This window comes from Canis lupus, chromosome 33 (assembly GCF_011100685.1).
Source record: "Canis lupus familiaris isolate Mischka breed German Shepherd chromosome 33, alternate assembly UU_Cfam_GSD_1.0, whole genome shotgun sequence".
In the NCBI taxonomy this organism is placed as follows: Eukaryota; Metazoa; Chordata; class Mammalia; order Carnivora; family Canidae; genus Canis; species Canis lupus.
In genome coordinates this window covers 18883678-18900710 of record NC_049254.1, presented here as the reverse complement: position 1 = coordinate 18900710, position 17033 = coordinate 18883678, and the positions used below count along the sequence as shown (strand labels likewise).

The 17033-nt window shown below is 39.1% G+C and overlaps 1 protein-coding gene and 1 pseudogene across 4 annotated transcripts in view; one reads left to right on the top strand and one right to left on the bottom strand.

Annotated features, from left to right (window-relative positions):
- The window catches only part of CCDC191 (coiled-coil domain containing 191), an 88487-nt gene that overhangs the window by 62107 nt on the left and 9347 nt on the right, over positions 1-17033 (top strand). For all 4 annotated transcript variants that reach the window (XM_038582860.1, XM_038582859.1, XM_038582861.1 and 1 more), the window contains 3 exons: positions 9566-9709; positions 13459-13611; positions 14373-14518. In XM_038582860.1, the coding sequence (XP_038438788.1) occupies positions 9566-9709; positions 13459-13611; positions 14373-14518 (443 nt within the window). The remainder of the gene's footprint in view (positions 1-9565; positions 9710-13458; positions 13612-14372; positions 14519-17033) is intronic.
- LOC119867330 lies at positions 5558-6062 on the bottom strand (annotated as a pseudogene).

Here is a 17033-nt window from a genome sequence, read left to right as displayed (position 1 = left end):
TAGGCTTTTAATGAAGTATGGAGAAACTTTAAATTTAAATAGGGTTCTTTACATAAAATTCTCTACCCTATAATCTAAATGAAGGGACTGTCTTGCTAGGTTTCCCATAATAATGAGGTGAGAAATACTGATTACTTTCCTAACTAGATACTTTATAGTAACTTAGGTATAAATCATGTGTGAACAACACTGAATCTGAGAATATGTACAGCACTCACTCTTGTACCCATGACCCCCTTTGCCTCACCAGCTTGGCTGAATTGTTTCTTTAATGCTCCAGAGTAGTGTTCCAGTGATTAGCCTACTGTTTAGTGGTTATATGTTCAAATTGAGTTAATTAGCTATTTGTTGAAATGAAATTCATTAGTGTTTTGATCATGGCATTTATACTTATTTTTTCAGTTTTGCTGAGGTATAATTTGCAAAATTGTAAGGTACCGAAAAATACACCAGGATGATTTGATATCCTTATGCATTATAAAAGGATTCCCACCATTGAATTAACACATCTGTCACCTCACGTATTTACCTTTTGTGTGTACATTTAGATTCTCTCTTAGTGGGGCACTTGGGTGGTTCAGTCAGTTTAAGGGTCTGCCTTTGGCTTAAGTCCTGATCCCAGAGTCCTAGGACTCAGTCGGGACACTGCTTCTCCCTCTCCCTCTGCTCCTCTCCTCTTTCTCTTGCTCATTCTCCATCTTTTTTAAAAAATCTGAAGAAAGAAAAACGTTCTCTCCGTGAAATGTTTTAAAGATTTTTTTATTTATATAAGAGAGAGCACAGTGAGAGGGCAGGGAGAAGCAGGTTCCCCACTGAGCAGGGAGCCCGATGCAGGGCTCGATCCCAGGCTCATGAGCTCAGCCGACAATAGCTACTTAACTGACTGAGCCACCCAGGCACCCCAGTAAATTTCAGTTATACAGTATAGTATTAACAATTACAGTCACCGTATTATGCATTAGGTCCTCATGCTACCTTTATCTTACAACTAAAAGTTTGTACCCTTTCTCTGGGATCTCCCTTTCTCCCATTTACCCCTCAAGTATTTGCAACCACATTCTACTCGCTGTTTCTAAGAGTTCAACTTTTTTTTTTTTTTTTTTTTAAATAAAGATTACACAGATAAGTGACACCACCTAGTATTTGTTTTTCTCTGTCTGGCTTATTTTACTTGGCCTATGAATGGGCATAATGTCCTCAGGGTTCATCTGTGTTGTGAAAAATGGCCGGGTTTCCTTCTTTATTTAAGGCTGAATAATCTTCCACTGTATGTATATACAATATTTTAAAAATTCATTTATCCATTGATGAAACTAAAGTTGTTTCCATATCTTGGCTATTGTGAATAATGTTGCAATAAACATGGGGGTACAGATATCTCTTTCAGATAGTGATTTTGTTTTCTATGCATATATACTTAGAACTGGGATTTTGGGGAATGCCTGTGTGGCTCAGTGGTTAAGGGTCTGCCTTCAGCTCAGGGTATGGTCCTGGGGTCCGGGGACTGAGTCCCACATCAGGCCCCCTGTGAAGAGCCTCCTTCTCCCTCTGCCTATGTCTCTGCCTCTCTTGGTGTCTCTCATGAATAAATAAAATCCTAAAAAACAAAAACAAACTGGGATTGTTGGATAATTTGGTAGTTCCATTTTTAATTTCTTGAGGCACCTGCCAACTTTTTTCCATAGGGGTTGCTCCAGTTTACATTCCTAACAGCAGTGCACAATTGTTCCCTTTTCTCCACATCCTTGCCAGCATTTATTTCTTGTCTTTTTGATAATAGCCATTCCAGTAGTTGTGAGGTGATTGATAGATACCTCATTGTGGTTTTGATTTGCATTTCCCTGGTGACTAGTGATATTGAGTACCTTTTCATGTACCTGTTGACCATCTGTATGTCTTCTTTGGAAAAATGTCTATTCAGGTTCTTTATCCATTTTTTAAATGGGCTATTTGGGGTTTTTTGCTATTGAGCTATATGGGTTCCTTGTATATTTTAAGTATTAACCCTTTATTAGATATGTGGTTTGCAAATATTTTCTGTTCCACAGATTACCTTTTTTTTTTTAAATTTTTTTAAAATTTATGATAGTCACAGAGAAAGTTTCAGGTCTTACGTTCAAGTCTTTAATACATTTTTAGTTGATTTTTATGGATGGTATATAGTAAAGGTCCGGTTTTATTGTTTTGCATGAGGCGATCCAGTTTTCCCAGGACCATTTATTGAAGAGACTAACTTCCCCCATTTGTATATTCTTGGCAGTTCTGTTGAAAATTAATTGACCATATATGCATGGGTTTATTTCTGTGCTCTCTATCCTATTCCACTGATCTATGTGTCTTTTTTTTTTTTTTTTTTAAATGCCAATACCGTAGTGTTTTAATCACTATAGCTTTGTGGTATAGTTTGAAATCAAGAAATATGATGCCTCCAACTTTGTTCTTTCTCAAGACTGCTTTGGCTATTCAGGACTTTTCATGGTCCCATACAGATTTTAGGATTGCTTTTTTTTTTTTTTTTTTTTTTTTCTGTGAAAAATGCCACTGGAATTTTGATAGGGATTGCAATGAATCTGTAAATTGCTTTGGCTGGTATGGACGTTTTAACAATATTCATTCTTCCAATCCATGAGCACGGTGTATCCTTCCAATTATTTGTTGTTCTGTGAAAAGATTCAGAACAGCCATGTTTTGGTTCCAAAAAGGAAAGAAAACTTCGTTATTATAGAAACAGAAGAGGAAAGCGAGCTACACATAGATAAAGGTAATAGTAGGCAATAAATGAGAATAAGGCAAAGTTACATCAAATTGGGTACTTACAACATCCAACCTCATTAGCTGGGGAAGCCCAGTGGAAATAGACGGGATAGAGTCCTGATTGAGAGGTCTGGGTGGACAGTCCTCCCCTCAGGTGAGACTTCCAACTGACTATCCCCATCTTTATAGGGGAAATAACAGGGTTTGAAGTTAAATATTTGTTTGCCTGCATGCAGTTTGGAATGAGCTGCATCTCTATGTTATCATATTTTTATATTTTCAAGGAGCCTGGGCTATGTGTGTTTGCCATCCAGGAATGGCCCTGGATTTCATTCCGGGGGTCCAGCCCAGTCTGGAGTAGGAGGGGAGAGTGAGACAAGATTTATAAATCTTGGTGTCCAGAACAGAAGGGCCAGTTCTGACCTGGAGGCCAGATAATCTATTTCAACAACCAGGCTCCCAAGGTTATTCACACAGCACAAGTCTCACAAACAGCATTCCTCAGCCTGCCTACATATGTGCAGGTCCATGTGGCTGGTTATGCAGGACAAATCAGAAACATCCATCCATATAGAACATTTGTGTCTTCTTCAAGTTTCTTTCACCAATATTTTATAGTTTCCGGTGTACAGATATTTTACTTCCTTGATTACATTTACTCCTAAGTAGTTTTTACTTGTTAATGCTATTGTAAATGGGATTCTTTTCTTAATTTCTCTTTCCAGTAACTATTATTTATAGCCATGCAACTGATTTTTGTATATTGATTTTGTATCCTGCAATTTTACTAAATTTGTTTATTCTGACAGTTTCTGGTGGAGTCTTTAAGGTTTTCAATATATAATATCATGTCATCTGAAGAGAGACCATTTTATTTCTTCTAATTTGGATGTCTTTATTTTTCTTGCCTAATTGCTCTGACTAGCACTTCCAACACTATTTTGAATGAAATTGGTGACAGTCGGCATCCTTCTCTTGTTCATAATATTAGAGGAAAATCTTTTTTCAGTGTTGGGTATGACGTTAGCTGTGAACTTCTCAAGTTTTGGTCTTTTTTATATTTAGATACATTCCTTCTCTACCCGATTTCTGGAGAGGTTTTATTATGAAAAGATGTTGAATTGTGTCAGATACTTTTTCTGCACCTTGCAATAAATCCCACTTGATCATAGGTATAATCCTTTTAATGTACTGTTTAATTTGATTTGCTGATATTTTGTTGAGATTTTTTTGCATTTATATTCATCAGGGATACTGGCCTGTAATTTTCTTGTGTCCTAGACTGGCGTTGGCATCAGATTAATACTGACTTTTAAAATGATTTAGGAAGTATTCCCCTCTTTTACATTTTTTTCTGAAGAGTTTAAGAGGATTAATATTAATTCTTGAAATGTTTGGTAGAATTTACCAGTGAAGCCATCTGGTCTTGGACTTTTCTTTGTTGGAAGGATTTTGATTATTTATCCAGTCTCTTTGCTGGTAATCAGTCTGTTCAGATTTTCTAATTCTTCATGATTCAGTCTTAGTAAAAGCTGTATGTTTTTAGGAATTTATCAATTTGTAGATTATGTAAGTTTTGGCATATAATTGTTCATAGTAGTTTGTTGTTATCCTTACTATTTCTGTGTTATCTCTTTCATTTCTGATTTTATTTAAGTCTCTCTTTTTTTCTTGCTCCAGCCGCAAGTTTTTCTATTTTGTTTATCTTTTCAAAAAACCAGCTCATAGTTTCTTTGATCTTTTCTATTGTCTTTCTAGTCTCTTATTTCATTTATTTCTGTACTAATCTTTATTTCATTCCTCTGCTAACTTTGGACATAGTTATTTCTTTTTTTCTAGTTCCTTGAGATGTATGGTTGGGTTGTTTATTTGAGATCTTTTATTGTTTCTAATGTAATTGTTTACTGCTATAAACTTTCCTCTTAAAACTGATTTTGAGGCATCTCATAACTTTTGGTATATTTTGTTTCCATTTTCTTTTCCCTGGAGATGTTTTCTGATTTCCCTTTTAATTTTTTCTTTGACTCATTTGTTCTTTGTAAGCATGTTGTTAATCTCTACATATTTGTGCATTTTCCAGTTTTCCTCTTGTAATTGATTTTTTAAAAATTTTATTTATTCATGAGAGACCCAGAGAGAGAGGCAGAGACATAGGCAGAGGGAGAAGCAGGCTCCACACAAGGAGCCCGATGCAGGAATCTGGGATCAGGACCTGAGCCAAAGGCAGATGCTAAACCAGTGAGCCACCCAGTAGTTGATTTTTAATTTTGTAGCATCATGGTTGGAAAAGATGCTTGATACCAGTTTTTTTCAATTTATTAAGATTTGTTTTGTGGCATATAACATATGATCTATCCTGGAGAATGTTCCATGTGCACTTGAGAAAAATGTGTATTCTGCTGTTGTTGAATAAAATGTTCTGTGTATGTCTGTTGGGTCCATCTGGTCTAACATATAATTTAAGTCCAATGTTTCCATAGTGATTTTTCTGTCAGGGTGATCTATCCATTGTTTAAAGTGAGCTATTTAGGTTGCCTACTATTACTGTATCGCTGTCTATATCTCCCTTCAGAATGTTAGTATTTGTTTTATGTATTTAGGTGATTCAAAATTGGGTGAGTGACTTTTTTTTATTAGATGGACTAATTTGTTTGATCCATGAAATTAGGCAAAGAAAAATATATGCAGCTGAGTAAAAGAAGCACATTCTCATACTACTTGAACATATAGCAGCGGTCAAAAATAATGAATTATGGAATGGATCCCAAGATTTAATGTAAAAAAACACCCTGTACAGAAAACTTTAGGCTTCTAACTTCACCAAATCCAGTACTAAACATGTTTCCTTATATTCGTCAGCTTCTTGCAAGTCTTTTTTCACTCTTTACTAACTGCAGAAAATCAGTATATGCAGCTTCCAACCTGTGCTGGCAATCTAGAATGATCCACGACTCTTGTAAGATCTCTACCTGCTTTTTAATTGGATAATTTTCACAATCTTTAGCTTTCTTCTTCTTTTTAATCTTTTCTCTTGTTGTTTTGTTTCTTTTTTCATACATCATTTTTTCTTTGACCAATCCGGTCACCATGCCAGTTTTGATCTTGACCTGCCTCATTTGAGGATTGACCATGATCCATTGAGCATCACAGGAAGGAGGGGTAGAGAGCCAAGGGAACTGTGGAGGAAGATAGTTGCATAAATACTTACAGTTCTTATATTATCTTGATGAATTGACTCTTTTTCTCTTGTTACAGTTTTTGGCTTAATGTCTATTTTGTCTAATTTAAGTCTAGCTACTCCTACTGTCTTTTGGCTTTCATGTGCATGGAATATCTTTTTTGCATCACTTCACTTTTAGTCTCTGTGTGTCCTTAAAGTTGAAATGAGCTGTTCATAGGCAGCAGGTTGGGTCCTGGTTTTTTTCATCCATTCACCACTGTATGGTTTTTTTATTGGAGAATTTAGTGTGTGTACATTTAAAATAATTGATAGGCATGGACTTACTATCACCACTTTAACTGTTTTCTGTTTTGTAGTTCCTTTGTTCCTTTCTTTCTCTCTTACTTTCTTCCTTTGTGATTTAATGATTCTCTGTAGTGTTACGCTTTGATTCCTTTTTCTTTATCCTTTTTTATTTATTATAGGTTTATGTTTTGTGGTTATCCTGAGGCTTACATAAGACACCCTGTAGTTTTAACAGTCTGTTTTCAGTTGATAACTTCATTTTTTTTTTTTTAAGATTTTATTTATTTATACATGAGAGACACAGAGAAAGGCAGAGACCTAGAGGGAGAAGCAGACTCCATGCAGGGAACCCGATGTGGGACTCCAAGATCATGCCCTGAGCCAAAGAGAGATGCTCAACTGCTGAGCCACCCAGGCATCCCTAAGCTGATAACTTCAAAGTATACAAAACCTCTACATTTTTATTCTCCTGCTCCCACAGTTTGTGTTTGATGTCACAATTTATAAATTTTTTTTAAGATTTATTTATTTTAGAGAGCAAGAGCATGAGCAGGAGGGGCAAAAGGGGAGAGAGAGAGAAAGAGAATCTGAAGCGGACTTCATGCTGAGTGAGGAGCTCGACATGAGGCTCAGTCTCACAACTCTGAGATCACCATGTGAGTCAAAACCAAGAGTCTGACTACAGCACCCAGGTGCTCCACAATTTGCATCTTTTATAGTGTGTATCCATTAACAAGTTATTTTTATAGTTATTATTTTTAAGATTTTTATTTATTCATGAGAGACACAGAGAGAGAGAGAGGCAGAGACACAGGCAGAGGGAGAAGCAGGCTCCATGCAGGGAGCCCAATGTGGGACTTGATTCCGGGTCTCCAGAATCAGGCCCTGGGCTGAAGGCAGTGCTAAACTGCTGAGCCACCCGGGCTGCCCTATAGTTATTTTTAATATTTTTGTCTTTCAACCTTTACACTTGAGTTATAAGAGATTCACCTACCACCATTACCATATTAGAGTATTTTGATTAAACTATTTATATAAACACTTTTACCAGTGAATTTTATAGTTTCATATGTTTTCATGTTATTAATGTCCTTCACTTCAACTTGAAGTCTTTTTTAAAAAAAGATTTATTTTAGAGAGGAAAAAGTGTGCACAAGTTGGGAGAGGGGCAGAGAGAAAGAAAGAGAGCTCCTTGATGAACAAGGAGCCTGACTCAGGGCTTGATCTTAGGACTCTGAGATCATGACCTGAGCCAAACCAAGAGTCGAACAATTAACAGACTGAACCACCCACATGCCCTTTGAATTAGTCCTTTTCAGTGTTAAGTATGATATAAGGCTGGTCTAATAGTAATGAATTCATTTAGCTTTGGTTTGTCTGGAAAATTCTTTTATCTCTTCTTCAATTCTGAAGGACATCTTTGCTGGGTATTCTTGTATAGCAGGTTTTTTTTCTCCTAGCACTTTGAATATATCATCTCACTCCATCTGGCCTGCAAGGTTTCTGCTGAAAAACTTGATCGTCTTATGAGAGTGCCCTTATATGTAACAAGTTGCTTTTTTCTTGCTGCTTTTATGATTCTCTCTTTGTCTTTCATGTTTGACAATTTATAATGTGTCTTAGCGTGTGGCTCTTTAGATTCATTTTGTTTGGTATTCTTTGGGCTTCTTGGATATGGATGTCTATTTCGTTCCCCAGGAAAGGGAAGTTTTCAGCCAGTATTTCTTCTAATAAGCTTTTTGCCCCTTTCTCTCTTCTATGCATATATTTGTACCCTTGATGGTGTCGCATCACCCCTTAGGCTATGTTCATTCTTTTTTCTTTTTCCTCTGATTGGATGAATTCTCTGCACTGTCTTTAAGTTGACTGGTCCTTTCTTCTGCTGATATATTTGGCTGTTGAACCCCTTTATTGAACTTTTTGATTCAGTTACTGTAATCATCAGCTGATTTATGTTTGTTTGTTTTTTAATATTTTGTATCTCTTTGATGAAATTCTTCATTCATGCATTGCTCTCCTGACCTCAGTGAGAATCTTTATGATCACTGTTTCTGAACTGTCTACTGGGTAAGTCACTTATTTCATTAAGATTGGTTTCTGGAGATTCATCTTGTTTGTTTGCTTGGAAGACAGTCCCCTGTTTCTTTATTTTTCTTGGCTTCCCTGTTGGTTTCTGCACCCTAGATAAAGCAGCCACTCCTAGTCTTGACATAGTGGTCTCATGTGGGAGATAGACCTTGTAGTCAGCCTTGCTCAGGCTCTTGGTTGTCTCTCAAACTTTTGTGATCATCCAATCTGCTGTCCTTGTTCTTGACTCCTGGTAGTTGAGCATGTACCAACACCTGTCACTGTCCAAATGGGAGAGTCTCAGTCAGCACCTAGATGTAAGCTGATTAAAAACTGTACCCTCAGGCAGCAGCTGGGAATGTAGGTAACTAAGCCCCTTCCAGAGAGAAACTGTGAGATGTGTTTGTCTGCTCCCTCTGCACTGAGCCCTGGTAGATAGCCACAAGGGGAGAGGGGTACTCCTACACCCCTATAGGACTTGTGAATATAAGCTGCACTGGCTTTCAGAGTCAGGCAAACCAGGATCCCATCCCTCAGTGGTAATCACAAATGTGGGTAATGGACTGTGTCCTTGCTCCTTCCAGAGAGATGCTGGTGGTCTGGTTTTATTGTTAGACTGGCTAGAGGGAGAAGGCAGAGGAAGGGTCTATCAGGCACTTCCCTTTGGGGAGGACCACAGCCAGTCCCTAAACGTGTGCTTAGTTAGAAGCTAATAGGCATTAGTTTATTAAGGTATAAGTCAAACCCCTTTCAGAGAGACTGGGAGTGGGGCTAATTTGCCTGTTCCCTCAGGGCTAAGCCTTAGGGCAATAACCATAAGAAGTGTTCACACATCCTTGAAGAACCATTTCTCTGTTTCCTATAGTTTTATGATCTTATGGACACAAGCCTCAGTGGCTTTCAGAGCCAGTCATTTTAGGGGCCCATCCTTTGGGTGGTGGTTTTGAAAGTTGAGGTGCTAGATGTGCAGTCCAAATCCTTCATTCCTCAGAGAGAAGCTCTGAGTTGGGAGTTCCCTCCCTGTTGTGTGGTGCAGTGCCAGGGATTGGGTTTATGTCAAGAGTGTGTTGCAGCCTTTCCTACCCACTTTGATATGGGTATTTTCTCCTTCACTTGATAGGGAAGAGTCACTCAGGTCATTTCTAGATTTCTTTCAGAGCGAAATGCTTCATTTGTAGCTATACATTTGAGTGGATCTAAGGGAGGAGGGAAGTTGAGGACCTCCTGGGTCACCATCTTGGTCCCTCCTCAGCAGTTTTACTTTTTAATTTTTCCCAGAAAGAACTTGAGAAGCAGAAGAGAATTAAGAGGAACCAGCAGCTGGAAGCAGTAGCCAGAGAACATTATGAAAGAGTGTTGCTAAGAAAAAAAGGCCTGGAGCCTTGGAAGAGATTGAGAACGCAAAGCAAGCAAAACATCCAGGTATAGTGTGACACACTTCCTTCCAAGATTACAAAATGGACTTTTCAAATGGAATAAAACACCCAATTAGGATTTGAGGGTGGTTTGGCGATTTAAAAGCCAAAAAGTAAAAACTAATTGAGTGTATGTATTTTTTTGTTTTGGATAAGAGTTCCGATTTGGTCTTCAAACATGGAGAAAGATTTCTGTAACTGGATAGGTTGGAAACAGTACGAGTAGATTTTCTATTAAAGACTTTCAAAGTAATATGAATACAGGCCTTTCTCAATTTTAGCCATGTTTCTCATAAAGAAGAAATAATTGCCATAAAGTATTAGGTTTCTGTTTCAATAAAGCTACATAACAAACAGCCCTCAAAAATCAGTGGCTTACAATTTAGGCATTTATTTCTTACATGTCTGTGGGCCAGCTATGGATTACATTCAGGTCTCTCTCCACAGCCTCTTTCTGCCTTCAGTGGAAATTCAGGCCATGCTTTTCACCTGGCAGATGTCTAAGTGCAATAACTAAACCCAATGACATAAACCCATACAATACCTCTGCTCATATCATGTCCACCGACATCTCATTAGCCAAAGCAAATCATAGAGCCAGATTTAAGGTCATTAGGGGAGAAAAAAATTTCATCTACTTTATTGAGAGGTATTGTGAAATCATATACAAAGAGTAAGGATATATAATCCTATTATAGGGACCAATAACCTATTCTGCTACAGAGATATATAAAATTAAATAACATTAAACTTCAAATTTACCCAGTGTATAGGGCAAGGCATTCTAAACTAAATGATCAGAAGCTCAAAATAGGTGAAGTGTTATTTTAAGAGTTCTGCTTAAAAATAAGTACAATAATCTAATCTAGTTATGACCACTCTTCCGTATTTGGCCCAGTTAATACAGAAAAGTAAAACTAGCATTTTGGGTTATGAAAACCAAATATCATAAGTGTCCCACTAAATTGAGTAATGCTGCAGGTTATGCCTCTGTGAACCTGACTTAGGCTGCATTTTTTTTCCCCTCCCTACTTCATCTATTCATTCTTCATTCTCTGTGTTCTCTTCCTGTTTCTTACATTTTCTTTTCACCTTCCCAAGTACCCTTCTCACTGTTTTTTCCTCTGTCCCTGATTTTTTGTCCTCAGCATCCTTACTATTGTTTCCAGTATTATTGAGTATTCCAAACCAGCTGAGGAAGCCCATTTGTGGTGATCAGGCCTGAGGGCAAGAGGATCCATCTGTGCCCCCAAGCCATTGCTATTTTGCTTTGGCTTTTTCCCAAGTAATGAGATGGGAGGGCTGACTCTGTCTTCTGAGTGAATGAATCTGGAAATGAAATTTGACATTTGAATTGAAATTTTCTTCTTATAGTACACTACTACAAAGATTGTTTGCTATCCAACTTGAATGCTTCTAGTTTTATCTGACTTTTGTATATTTGGGGTGGGGGTTCATTTATTAGTTTACAAAAGAAAAGCAGACGGATTGGAAAGATTCATTCTTCTATTCCTATCAGCTCTTCTTTTTTGATCGTAGTTTTTGACTGGATAAAATCAAAAAAGATAGAAAATTCTAAACCAAAGTTGAATCTATGGGGTGAATAAGCAAATTAAAATTGTTTTAATTTATTTATTAGAATATAAAAATAGAAACAGGAGTTTGAGCTCAAAATGACAACTATAGACTTTAAAAGATATAGAAAAACCCAATTAAAATAAAAACAGGAAAACAGATCTGAAACCATTTCCAAACTTCTGTTCATAAAACTTGTTTTCTATTTATCTAGAGAACTTACAAAAATGCACACTCCTAGTTCCACCTCTAGGTATTCTCAGTAGGTATGAGTTGTTAGCTGCTGTGTGTCAGGGAATCTGCATTTTTAAAAAGTAGCCCAGGGGATTCTGAGTGGTCTGAGCGCCACATTTTGGGAATCACCTCTGTAGCTCATAGCAAGTGTATAAGCTTCCTATTGCTATTACAACAAAGTACCACAACCTTGGTGGCTTAAAATAACACAAGTTTATTAACTTAAAATTGGACTTGCTGGAGTAAGGTCAGAGTGTCAGCAACGCATGTTTCCTTCTGGTGGTTCCAGGGTGGTGGTGGTCGGGGGGGGGGAATTGGTTTCCTTGCCTTTCTCACCTTCTAGGGGCCATCTGCATGCTAGTGCTCTCAGTTTCCTCCTTGAGTCACTCTGCTCTCTGCTTTCAGGTCACATGTACTGATGCTCACCGTCCCACCTCTCCCTGACAAGAATACTTGTGATTACATTTAGGGCTCTCACATATAATGCAAGATAATCTCTCCATTTTAAGATCCTTCACTTAATCATATTTGCAAAATCCCTTTTATACCACGTAAGGTAACTTATTTACAGGTTCCAGGGATCGGGACGTGGCCATAATAGAATTTTAGAACATTAGCAGTCCTCTCCATCTCCTTCCATTTGTAATAAGGGCACTGAGCCCTAGAGAGGAGAAGTGACTTACTTAAAGTCACATAACACATTGGTTACAGAGCTGAAGTGTGGCCTGCACCTGAGTCTGCCAGGAATGCTGCCCAGCTTGGGCCTGCCCTTGAGCTGTGCAAGAATCAGAGTGTTTATGTAGATGGCAACCACCAGTTGAAAGTTAAAAAATAAAAATAAGTAAAAGGAAAAGTTCTGGAGGACAGTGAAAGGAAGGGGTAGTAGCTTATCTACCATCTGAGTTCGCTTCCAGGAAGGGATAGGAAAAAAGAAAAAAAAGAAAGGTCCAAGTAAACAGTTTCTGCCTTATTTGTAACATTTTTTCAGAAGAGTTAATTAGCATTTTCCCTTAAACTCCTGTGTGCTCTATACTTATTCCAAAAACCATTTTCAGCACTTCCATGAGACCTTCTGGTCATCTTTTTTCTTCCTGGTTCTCTGTTTTCCCAGAGGATGAAGAATGGGGAGCACAGAAGGCTCCCCTTGCCTTTTGGCTCGAGGCTGGGATGAGTCAGGACCGAGACCAGTCTCAAGTACCAAAGGGGCCTCCTGGATGATCATCCTGGCCAATAGATTCACTTGGATCATTCCCATTCACGGTGCTGGGTGGCTAGACAAGGCTTAGAAAATTGTGTCTGGACAGGATTGAGAGAGAAGGGTTCCTGCCTCTTGAAAGAATATAAGTTACCTTTTAAAACTCATAAACTCTGAGTTATGTGTTTATTTTGAATAGATAGAATGATGCTCTCTGAACCTTTTAAGTTGGTAAGACATTAAATTATTCATGTTATTTTCCTATCAAATGGTTTTGTGGTTTATTGATAATGTCTGAAATGCAATGTGGATGACAGCTCATACTATAAAACTGATTGACAATATTGACATTTCCTCAATTAGATATGGTGGTTAAGTACATAATAGAGAGGTTTATCATGGAGTCCAAGCTCCAGGAGAACAAACTGAGAATGTCGTCAGCTACACAATTCAAAACTTGACGCAAGTGAAATAATGGCTTTGGAGGTTTATTCTATTTTCCTAATAACCAGCCAGTCGCTGTGTTCCTCAGGGAGTCAACGCAGAAAGGCTATGCATGATGTGACTCTAAAACCACCGTAAAATAAGGTCAGGAGTGACAGCTCCTAGGACATAGTCTGAATGTCCCTAAGATTACTCCCATAACTGCCCACATGTCGTCTCTAGCATCATTTGCCAAGGTAATGTGTGTTTCCTTAAATGATTAAACATATAAGGAATAATTGCCTTTTCTCATTTAAAAAATTGTCCAGGTGGCTGAAGAACATCACTCCTTAGCTCTCCAGAGAAAATGCCTGCTTTCCTGGTTCCAGTATAGTCAGGAAATCCTGACTAGGAAGACAGCCCGGGCTGATCAATTTTATTGCCAAATACTGCTTAGGAGAGTTATCCGGAGCTGGCTGCAGGTAAGGCCCCAGGGATGGAAGCTTTAAATACATCTCTCTGCTCAATCCTACGTAAGAAAATTAGATGCAATCCAGATGTCTACAACCATTGTTTTCTCAAAAATATAGAATAGTCCATCCAGTTCCTTGCTTCGAAATGAATATGAAAATGTCAAATCAATTCTTAGTATAAAACATTTTTCAGTGTTTCATAAACTGTTTGTAAACTGTAATGTATCATTACATCAGCTTTTGTTTTTATACTCGTTTCTTGTTTCTTGTCCCATAATTGCTCAAGTGATTTTACTAAAAACCTACCCTCTCCATCTTTTAACTGTTTCTATACCTCCGGCTCCATTGTTCTTTGAGTACATGGCACAGGATGTTATCTTGGCTGCCGTGTTCTCTCTCCCTTTCTGTGCCCCCAGTGTCTCTTGTTTTTCTGTTCTGTGTTTGTTGCAGTTATTTCCTTTTCCTTTTTCTTTGCAGTTCTCTTTCATACTGTTTATTTACCCTAAGACTTGGGATCCCTGGGTGGTTCAGCGGTTGAGCATCTGCTTTTGGCTCAGGGCGTGATCCCGGGGTCCTGGGATCGAGTCCCGCTTCGGACTCCCTGCATGGAACCTGCTTCTCCCTCTGCCTGTGTCTCTACCTCTCTCTCTCTTTCTCTGTGTCTCATGAATAAACAAAATCTTAAAAAAAAAAAAAAAAAAAAAAGATTTATTTGCCCTAAGTCTTTGTGATACCCTCTGTCTCACTTCTGTTCCTGTCCTCTTCCCCAGTATCTGACTCATCTGGAGGAAGAAGCACAAGAACTGTGTGCACATTTTCTTCAGAAGAAGATATTTGGGGCCTGGTTTAATGTGGTCAGGGAGGCCAAGATCGATTCCCAAAGCAAGCACAAGACTGCAGTGGAGCACAGTGACAGGTGAGCCTATCTCTGAGGAAATTGGCTCAGACTTCACAGCTGTTCCAGAGTCTCTTCTCTGGCTGAAAGGCAGAGTGAGAGCTGGGCACTCCCCGATACCAGACAGTGGGGGGAGTCCCAGCTCACCCACTGGCTCTGTGGGTGAAGGCAAGACAGGTGACCCCTAGAACTCCAGGGCCCCCATCTTAAAATGGGGATGAGCAGGATGCCTGCTGCCTTCTCTGCCTCACAGGGGCTGCCCAGACTGTAAAATGGTAAGAAATACATGAAACACACACCTGAGCAAAGTGCATGGTCTACTTTATTAATAGTCATACAGGTTTATCTTTGAAGTTCAATTGTTCTTAACCTTGTGAAATAGAATACAAATCTAGAAAAGTGCTTAAAGCAGACAGATACAGCTTAATGAGTTACTGTCAAGTGGGAACCGTGTCATCACCACTGAGGTCGAGAAACAGGCTCCTTCTCAGTTACAAGCCCTGCTCTGCCCTCCTAAAGGTCAACTGACCTGAGCCAAAGGCAGACGCTCAACCACTGAGCCACCCAGGCACCCTATCCTGACTTTTACCAGGAGCATGTCCTTGGGTTTCTTTTCACTTTGACGTAAGGATGAAGCCTTCAAGGCTGTAATTTCGTGTTGCCTGGTTTGGAACTGTATAGAAGTGGAATCCTAGTGTATGCCGTATTAATATTTATAATGCAGTGATGTCTTATTTGATCCAGTGTCCTTGGGGAATAAGTTATTCTATATTTGCTTTTTCTTGATTTTTCTAGTTTTAAGTGTTTTGGATAGAAATGTTCTAAATTTGATTACATCCTTCCCTTTGAGAGTAAAGAAATGATCTGGGTTTTGATGATCAGTTGTCATTGCTTATGAGCATGACATGGTGGTGGGCATATGCCTCCAAGCCATGAGGCGGGCATCCTGCTTTGGAGGTGGAGAGTGACCCCCCCCCCCCGCCCCCACTACAGCCACAATACTGTTTGCTGCTTTGTTTTCGCTTGGGTGTCTGTGCCTGTGCAAGTGTCCGGTTTTTACGAAAGTGTTCCTACTGTGCTGCCGCTAGGGTGCCCACCACCAGCGAAGCCTGCTCAACCTTGTTTACTTTACAGGTTACTGATACCTGTGGGCTGGGAAAACATAAGCAGCTTGATTCTGATTTGGTCTAAAGTAAAATAAGCAACGAGTTAGGGTACTCAGTGGACTTGCCTTTGAATAAATGCTTCACTTTGAAGGGTGAAGTTTAAGACTCAGAGTCTTTGTGACCCTAGACAAATAACCTTTTGGAGCCTCCCCGTTCCTTTTTTATAAAGTGAGGGTAACGAAAGAACCGATGTTATGGAGTTGTTGAGACTAACCAGGGTAATGTACGTCACTAATGCATGCTTCCCCTGCAGACAGCTATGTTTTATTTCTTGTCGTTGTTCATGTGTTGTTACCAGACATCCTGTTTGTCCACCTTTATTTTCTTTCTATTGTTCAGCTGCCACGTACAGAGATTCACTGGGGCAGCTGCTTGATGTGGCACAGGACAGCTAGAAAGGGGAGGGGGCGGTGTAGATGTTTCCATTTTCAGGTGACGAAGCTGAGGCTATAAGCAGGCCAGTTGCCTGCGATACACAAATAAAAAAGGGTGGGACCTGGGCTTTGAGTCAGGCCTGCTGGCCTCAGCCCATTCTCTTCTTGCTGTAGCCCATCTCTTTTCCCAGTTTCCGAATTTAGTCTCGTTTGTAGATTCTAAGATCCCAGTGGTAAGGTAGTGATCCTATTCAGGGTTTGAAGTTGTGAGATCAGTAGGGGAATCCATGCCTTCAACAAGAAATAAATTCTCAGCCAGTGTCTAGTTGATAAAGCATCGCCGAGACTTCAGGCTTCCCTTTGCTCCATTCTCCATGGCCAGCCCCACTGGCCTCCTAGTGTTCCTCCTATAAACCTCACGTCTGCTTCAGAGCTTTCCCACAACCTGGATCAGTGCCCCTCCCTGACCGTCCCCATATCCCCGTCTGTCCTTGTCCTGCTCAATTTCCTTCACTGAAGACTCTCTGAAATGATATAATTTATTGTTTACACATTAATCGTCTGTCCCTCCCAACATGGAAGCACTACACCTTGCTCACTACTGGGTTCTCAGGGTGTGACGGTGCCCAGTATAGGTGCACAGTAGATACTTGGTACATAAATAAATGGATGGATTTTCTTAACAGGAGTCACACTATTATTTAGTCACAGGTCTTTTAAAAGGGAACTTTAACATTTAAAAACTGACATTCAAAGTTCTTATTCAGTGTTATATGAATGAAAGCTTATTGTCTAGAAAAGCCGTGGATGAAAAAGAAGGAAGGAGAGACATTTATTAGTGTGAGGCCTCATCTTAGAAATGCAGTAACACTTAGAAAGATGATCCCAATAAGGACATGAGGTATAATCTTACATATTTACATCACTTCTCAATATATTAATTTATAATTACATACAGATTTATAACTTTATAAATCTAGAATTTTATACTTGGCA